The sequence below is a fragment of the Aegilops tauschii genome, chromosome 7 (assembly GCF_002575655.3).
Source record: "Aegilops tauschii subsp. strangulata cultivar AL8/78 chromosome 7, Aet v6.0, whole genome shotgun sequence".
Taxonomy (NCBI): Eukaryota; Viridiplantae; Streptophyta; class Magnoliopsida; order Poales; family Poaceae; genus Aegilops; species Aegilops tauschii.
In genome coordinates, this window is record NC_053041.3 from 155,374,244 (window position 1) to 155,381,881 (window position 7,638).

The window sequence follows — 7,638 nt, forward strand, 5'->3', positions numbered from 1 at the left end:
TCGAGGTCAAACTACCCAATGATTGCGCGCGTCGTCTCGTCGTATCCATCCCCCGGACGCCGACCAGCCCGTCGCCACCGCCCACCCGATCGACCAGGCACCGCAAACTCGCGGAAACCGGCTCTCGGCCAATCATTTGCTCGACGCCGAGGCGCCGGTCCACATGCATCCGTGGCTAGCTGTGCCTCTCCGTACCAAGGACCACCGCGCGGCGCCGCTACGTGCGTGGATGCACGTCGATGGCGCCCCGCTACGTACCGCCGCCGCCCGGCCGGCCCGATCGACGCCGTACGCGCCCGCATGCACGCACGCGCGCCGGTCAGTGGCGCCAGACGTAGGTGCAGCGTCTGTGGACGCCGCCCTAGAGGAGCGCCGTGAATGCCGCACAGTGGCGGGGCTGCTCGATGGTCAGGAACGCGGTGGCAAAGGCACGCGGCGGTGCCGGTGCCGCGTGAACGCAGCGGATCCGGCCGGTCCAGCTCGCGCGCTGGCGCTGCCGTTCGCGTTGCGTGGGCAGGCTATTTGTGACGCCACCGCGATCCGATCGATCACGCGAACCGCACGACGGCGACGACGACGGCACGCCGTGCGGCTTCGAGCACGCACGTACGTACACGGGCTGTAGTCAACTCTCATCGTACCTGGAAGTTCACGCAGGACGCCATGCCAGTGGAGAATGCAGTACGCGCGTGCGCGCGCGCTCCGCGTGTGCGCCGCACGCACCACTCACGCCTCGACAGAACGCCCCTGCCGAATCATAAGCTGCGCGCCGACCCCCGCCCCCGGCAATGGCAATGGCAAGCAATCGCAGTCAGGTGATGATGGCGGCGTGGGTCCCCGGCGCAGATTAGGTTGTTCCCGGCCCCGCCCCAGCGGTCGGGACCAACGACCAATCCACGTCCGGCGATGCTGATTGACTGAATCTGAAGCAGCTTGAATACACACCCCTCCTCCGCGCCCCCACACCCACCCTCTGAGCCGTCTACAGTCTCGGCGCCAGCCAGCCAGCCGCGGCGGCCGCCGTCGACAGCGCCGCGGGATCCGTTAGTGGCAGGGAGGAAGCGGACAGCAGCGCCGCTGTTGCTCGCCTGCACGCATTTCCTCGCTCAAGGCCGGTGCACAAGCACAACAATCATTCCATCGCTCCCGCGTACGTCCTCTTCCCGCACTGATGATTGTGTTGTGCGACACTGTTGCCGCCGGGACGGTGGGGCACGCTGCCTCTGCCCTCTGCCGCCGCTTGAACGACTCTGCAGGAACCCACAATAGTTCTCCGCAGACGAGCGACGACCGCCGGCCCCGAAATTTTTCTTACAGAGCTCCTTCATGCATAAAGCTCCATGGCACTGTGCTCAGTTATGACTTATGACCGCGCCTCCACCATTAAAATCTTCAGAAAAATTTCACCCGATCTTGACCACAAGAATCAAAGATAGTACTCGATCCATGGTCCGTACATACTACCTAGCTGATCGAGAAGTTGAGATTGGTCGTATCGGACGTGCATTAGTTGGCCGGAGAGGAGGCACCTGGGCCCCGGCGGGAAAGGAGTAGTCAAAGGAACGCGCTTCCATCGGATCGCGACGGGGAAGGGGAAGGACGACGGTCCGATTGGGGCACGCCGGCCATTGCCGTGTCCTTGCTCCCTCAGGTGTCATGCATCTCACATCTCATAACAGGCATGTGTAAATGCGATGGACAAATCCAATCATGCATGCACACCGCTACTGCGTAGCTGTTACATTGTACACTACGTACGGCCAGAGATCAGGTCCGACGGAACTGGTACGACGATATAATCAGACACTGTGCCAATGATTTGGGGTTAACTAGTCCGTGGTCGTTTGGCGTGGGATGGATGGTCGTGGGACTAATATGATCGATTAATTGATTTTACACTAGCTAGTAGAGCAACGACGACGACGGCGACGGCCGTGGATGGCCTGCCTAGAACCCGGCCTCGCTGGGCTTGCCGCCCACGTCGAGGAAGTAGGACGACATGGGAGTGGGGGCGGCGGCGGCGCTCGTGCTCGTGCTCTCGCCGCCGTTGCTCGGCACGGACGACATGTCCATGGCGTGGCAGTGGGCGTTGTAGTCCTCCTCCGCCTCCTCCTTGGCCGCGGCGTCCGAGGGCGGCGCCACGCCCGGCATGCCCCCCGGCGGCTGCGGGGGCGCCGGCACCACGGACGGCAGCTTGGAGAGCAGCGCCTCGAGGCTGCTCATGGACGGCATGATGTGCATGGGCGCCGGCCCGGGGACGTAGGGGTCGACGTACAAGTCCGGCGGCGGCATCATGCCCGGCCAGCCCGCGGCGGAGGCCACGTCCGCCACCGGGAACACGCCGGCCGACGAGGGGTGCGGCAGCAGCACGCCCGGGATGCTCTCCAGGTACCCGAACTTGCGGCGCAGCGTCACCACGTAGCTCAGGTCCTCCGCCACCTGCATGACCACGATCCATCGATCAAACCAGCAAGTCCCGGAGCAGCATCACATCATCATTACACAACCACTCACTCGTGCAACCAAAATACCACTATCAATTAAAGCCGCTGCCGCTGCCACTAGTAGCAGCGCTGCACGGTCGCGCGTGCGCCACATGTTGGCTTCCGTTCTCGGGCGAGAACCCATTAAAGCCCGGTAGAATAAGACCGGCGAGCACGCAGTGGGCTATAAACACACGGGCTAATCCAGCTAGCAGTAGGGTATGAGCGCACCTTTTTCATGGAGCCGAGCTGCACGACGCCCTCCCTGACGGCGATCAGCGCGATGGTCTGCACGCGCCACACAAGAATGAGAGAAAGAAATGGGAAAAGAAAGAAACCAGTAATGCTATCTATGCTACGATGGCAGCATCAGCTTTCAGCTTTCAGCTGAGCTAGCTGCATGCGGCGCGGGAAACGATGCGGCAGCAGAGAAGGCATCAAGGGGCAGAGGATGATGGAGCAGGCAGGCAGAGAGCTTTTGATCAAAAGGCCGGCGGCGATTGCGATTTGTCAAGGCAGGCGTACCTGGATTCCAGACTGGAACTGAGCCTCCCATGTCCTCGGTTGCTGCACCGGGTCAATAATTTCATGGAGGATGGTTAGTTAAGGACTGCATTAGCAAGGTAAGCTGGCGGCGAATGTTTTGGGGGCGGAGGAGCGGCTTACGGAGTCGGCGGGGTTGCTCCAGGAGGAGATGAGGCTGATCTCCTGCTCCGGGGGCTCCTTGAAGATCCACTTGTGGCTGTGGTCCGCCGCCACTTTCCCTATCAACCTGCAGCCAAGCGACCAAGAACAAACAGAGAAGCAGCCTGGTTAGTTAACTTAACCATCATCCAGCAGCACCGGCGACCGGCCGATCGCCTGCTTAGCTACCTAATCTGATCATAAGCCAGTTAATCTTGGGGAGTACTGACCCTTCGCCGTAGTTGTAGATGTCGTGGGACATCTTGAAGAAGAGCTCAGGCTGCAGGCCCAGGCCCTGCTTGGCCTCCTGCGCTGCTGCGGCGGCGGCAGCCTCGCAGTCCGCGTACGCAGCCGCGGCGGCTCCTGCCCCCTCTTGGCCGCAGGCGGCTGCAGAGGTGGTGGCCGCGAAGTTGCAGAACCCGTCCTCCCACGCCAGGATCCTGGGTGCAAGAAACCAAAACCCCAACACAGTAAGTCTCAGGCGACGGTAAAAAAGACTTGGACAAGTGCAGAGGACTCTCTCCATGTGTATGCATGCGCGTACCAGTTCCTCCTGTTTCCTCTGGTCCTGTCATACGCCACACCTGGGAGATCCCATCTGCTCAAACAGACGGACAGAGCGAGCAAAGAGATTAGCAATCGCCGAAGAGCGCGGTGCGGCATCAGGACGTTGGTTGATTGATGGCGGTGGCGGCCATGGTTTGGTTTACAGGCGCCTGATGAAGATGATGGATGCGAGAAAGGAAGGGGAGGAGAAGGCAGGGCTCACTTGGGGGGAGGGTAGTTCCGGGGGAGGATGCGCCAGAAGACGGCGTAGACCCACTGCGAGGCGTCGCTGGTGCAGAGGCTCCGGAGCGTGTGCTGCAGCAGGTGCGTCACCGCCACCGGGCTCAGCTGCTCCTCCATTGCCGCCGCCGCCACGAGCAGCCGGAGATGAGATTCAGCAGCGGGGAGCGGAAAAGGAGACGCCGATCGAGAGTACCGGAGAACTGGCGCTAAGCTCTAGCTAGCTTGCTTAGCTTGATCCTGGACTGGGACTCCCTTTCTTTCCCGTGTGTGATCTCTCCGTATGGCTGTGAGAGGCGAGGCCACCATCGAATGAGAGCGCCACACTTGCCCGAAATTTATACCCCCTCCCCTCTCTCTCTCTCGAGAGGGACCTGACTGAAGATGATGGGGGACTGCTGCTTGGGAGTATAAGCTAATAAAAAAATGTGTACCCGGCTGGCTTTTGCCCAGGGCCCACATTTTGGTTCTTATTATTAGTTGCGGGAGGGAAGAATGAGAAAATTCTGCTTGTGTTTTTGGTCCTTGGATCGAGTTGATCCCAAGTGTCCCCTTCATGCCCACACACGCGACGCAGGGGCAGGGCTCCTCAAAATGTAGAGAGAGGACTGTGCTTCGTACGGCTCCTTGTGGATTAATTGCGGTGCTGGGATGGGAATTGCTTTATAATTTGTAAATGTCACGTGTCATTTATTAAGGTGGGTCTCACATGCTAACCGTGAGACCTAGTCTCATATAATTCTTTTCCATTAAATACTCCGCGGCGCTCCATCCTGACTCGCTCATGCATTGCGTTCCCTGGTTGCCTTTTCTTGTATACTTGTTCTATCAATATATTTTTCCCGTAGAGCAAGTGTCACGCACGTCTCCAAACTTTGAGCATAACTAATAGGCGGGTGCTAGGCGTCGGTGCGCGGGCCCAACAGTTGGGTCGGTCGCGCCCCAGCCGCCCGATGCAACGAGCCCCAACTGTTCGATCTACGCGCGTTGACTTTTCTCATCTCCTTCTTCCTCTCAGCGCGCAGCCCCGGCCGTTAGACGTCCTCTCGGCCGCCGGCCACCATCCCCTCACCTGGACCTCCTCCCTCCGCCGCCCCGCGTTCCTGGATGCGCTCACTGTCCTCGTCGCCGCCGGTCCAGCAGGAAGACGTCACCCTCCCTCGTAGCAAAAAACGACGCCACCTTGAAGCATGCTGACGCCCTCTGTCGTTGCGGCACCTAGCAGTCGTCGTCTTAGCACACCCCGCTGATGCACTGTCGTGCCGCCGATCACAGCTCTCAACGTCGCCCCTCGCACCATTGGCATGCCGGTTGAAGCTTTTTATCACACCGGTTGAAGCTTTTTCCATGTCGGTTGAAACTTTTTTCGCAGATTAAAGCTTTTCATTGTGTTGATTGAAGCTTTTTTCAACTACGATCGAAGCTTATTTTGTAAATGGTTGCAACTTTTATTGTCTTGCAGTGCCCGGTTGAAACTTTGTATATCTTTCGGCTGAATCCGTTTTCACCTAAGGTTGAAGCTTTTTTCGTAACAGTTGCAACCTTTTCAGTTGACAGTGGCTGGTTGAAGCTTCCCCTATTGGTGGTTGAAGCTTTTCTATGTAGGTATGAAACTTTTTTGTCAATGGTTGTAGCACTCGTATAGGTGGTTGTAGCTTTTCACCAAAGCCGGTTGTAGCACTGCCCCTCGTCTCGTTTCACAGCGCCGTTCGCTTGAAGCAAAAAAAAAGGTTGTCGCTGGCAGCGCCGTCGCCGACTGCAGAAGCCCGACAAAGAAAGCTTGGAGTAGTAGCAGGGGTGGGTCGTGCAGCAGCGATGGTGAGGGCGTGCAGAACTGTGGTTCAAGGTGGCAACGGGGGCAGGGATGACCGGGGATGACTCCATCATCCCCGCCCCGATCCCCGCCAATCCCCATACCCGCGATCCCCGTGAAGCTTCGCGGGGACAAAACGCCCCCCATCCCCGTCAATATCGGGTACCCGGTACCCGTCGGGTATCCATGGGGATTTCAAAGCTGACACGGATAGGTGAGATTGGTGAAGACATGGTTGTTGGGAGAGGTGCAGAAAAATAATTGTGTGAAATATCTAGGTCTTAATCTATATATAATGCATTTGTAGTACGCATGGCATAGTTTTCGGGTATCCATGGAGTCCCCACGGGGGAATTTTATATCCATCCCCGCCCTGTGAGACTAACGGGTACCCGCCAGACAATACCCATGGGGATAATTTGTCCCCCATCCCCGCTCCATGATGTGTAAATCCCCGCGGGTACCCATCCCCACGGGGAATATTGCCATCTTGAACTGTGGTTCTGGTGGGGAGGAAGAGATAGAGGAGGGGAGAGGTCAAGCTCGAGGGTGCCGCGTCCATGGCTGAGAGGCTCGCCCGCAAGCCTGAGCGCGCGAGGTTGGCGCTGAGCAGGCCATGGAGATGCGAGAAAGAAGGAGACGGGTTGAGGAGGAAGACAACCATGAGGGGATAAGGTGGGCCTACAGGGGGACGAGCGCGCTAGGCCGCAGGATCGATCTTTCATCGAACGCTTCGCGCGTGTCCGGCGCAATGGTTCGGCCGGCGCGCCGTGTATAAACATTTACCTAACTAATAACGAGGCGATGAGGGGCATCGGATCAAACAGTGGAGCGAGGGCGAGGCAGGAGAACGCTAGGAGCATAGACGCGGCAGGCTAACCCTAACCGCGCCGCCAGCCACCCTCCCCGCTTCGCCGCCGCCGGAGGGAACACCGGCGAAGCCCGCGTGGTCCCCAGGGAAGGTGGCGGTGGGGCGTCCTCGTTGTTCTCGCGCAGATCTCGTGGCGGCCGGTGGCGATCTCGCGGTAGCCAGTGGCGCGCGGCGGTGTTCCGCCGGTGGCTGGCGCCTGCTGCCCGTGGGGCGGCGTCCCTCACGGCGGCGGGGCTGCCCCTGAACGGCGCTTGGTGGTGGCCATTTGGCGGCGCGCGGATGGGCCGGATCTGGGCTTCCGGTCCGCGTCCTCGTCGTGGCAGCGCTTGCCGTTGCCCTCGGCCATGAGGCGTGGTCCGGGATGGACCGAGCGCCGGTGGTGCTAGCCAGGACGCACGCTTGCAGCGCCCTACTTCATCTCGCGTCGTCTCGCTGGCCAATCTTGGTGGTCATCTTCGTCGTCAGAGATGGCCGGCCAGAGGCTTGGTGATCGGATCTCGAGATCCATCATCTAGTCCCTGCTGCGAGTTGGGGAGACATGGTTGCCGGTGAAAACCGAGCCGTTGGCAGGCGATGGCGGCGTTCTATGCCGTTGCCTTGATGGAGGCATCGTCGTGTAACTACTGTCGACCCACTCGTGCTGCTCTGGGGGAAACCCTAGGATCTGGTGTTCCAGATCGGACGATGGTGGCACTGCGGTGTCGTTTCTCTCTTGGGAGCATCGTTTGTGGAGCAGCGTTGGAAGTCAGAGGTAGGAGGTGGAGCGGCTTCGTCTTGCACGGGGCTTCGGTGGAGATGTTAAGTCATGCCTGACCGACAGGTGCTACGCTTTGTCATGCCTGGTCGGCAGGTGCTACGCACGACAGATCTTCCAAAGACTTCAAGCTGTGTCGGCTGATGGTACTTAGCAGCATGGTGCTGAGGTGTATCAGTGGCGACCGCGACGTGCACAGCTGTTTGCGCGCAGGGAGGAGGTGCCGTTGGGCGCCGTGGTGGCGTCG

At 59.6% G+C, this 7,638-nt stretch overlaps 1 protein-coding gene across 1 annotated transcript; it reads right to left on the minus strand.

The window, feature by feature from the left end:
* Positions 1 to 1,684: 1,684 nt before the first annotated feature.
* On the minus strand, positions 1,685 to 4,268 carry LOC109754784 (protein RICE SALT SENSITIVE 3). Its single transcript, XM_020313685.4, has 7 exons — positions 3,937 to 4,268; positions 3,712 to 3,765; positions 3,398 to 3,607; positions 3,150 to 3,255; positions 3,009 to 3,050; positions 2,715 to 2,771; positions 1,685 to 2,439 (listed from the first exon to the last, which is right to left on the minus strand). The coding sequence occupies exons 1-7, from the start codon at positions 4,071 to 4,073 to the stop codon at positions 1,948 to 1,950; spliced, it is 1,098 nt and encodes a 365-aa protein (XP_020169274.1). The 5' UTR covers positions 4,074 to 4,268; the 3' UTR covers positions 1,685 to 1,947.
* Between the last annotated feature and the right edge of the window lie 3,370 nt (positions 4,269 to 7,638).

What these genes read in the sequence shown, in the direction of transcription:
- LOC109754784 (XM_020313685.4), bottom strand. Translation starts at nt 4,073, where the DNA reads ATGGAGGAGCAGCTGAGCCCGGTGGCGGTGACGCACCTGCTGCAGCAC. An exon ending in CGGAACTACCCTCCCCCCAA is followed by an intron (nt 3,766 to 3,936) that starts GTGAGCCCTGCC and finishes CTGTTTGAGCAG; the next exon opens with ATGGGATCTCCCAGGTGTGG. An exon ending in ATCTACAACTACGGCGAAGG is followed by an intron (nt 3,256 to 3,397) that starts GTCAGTACTCCC and finishes GCTTGGCTGCAG; the next exon opens with GTTGATAGGGAAAGTGGCGG.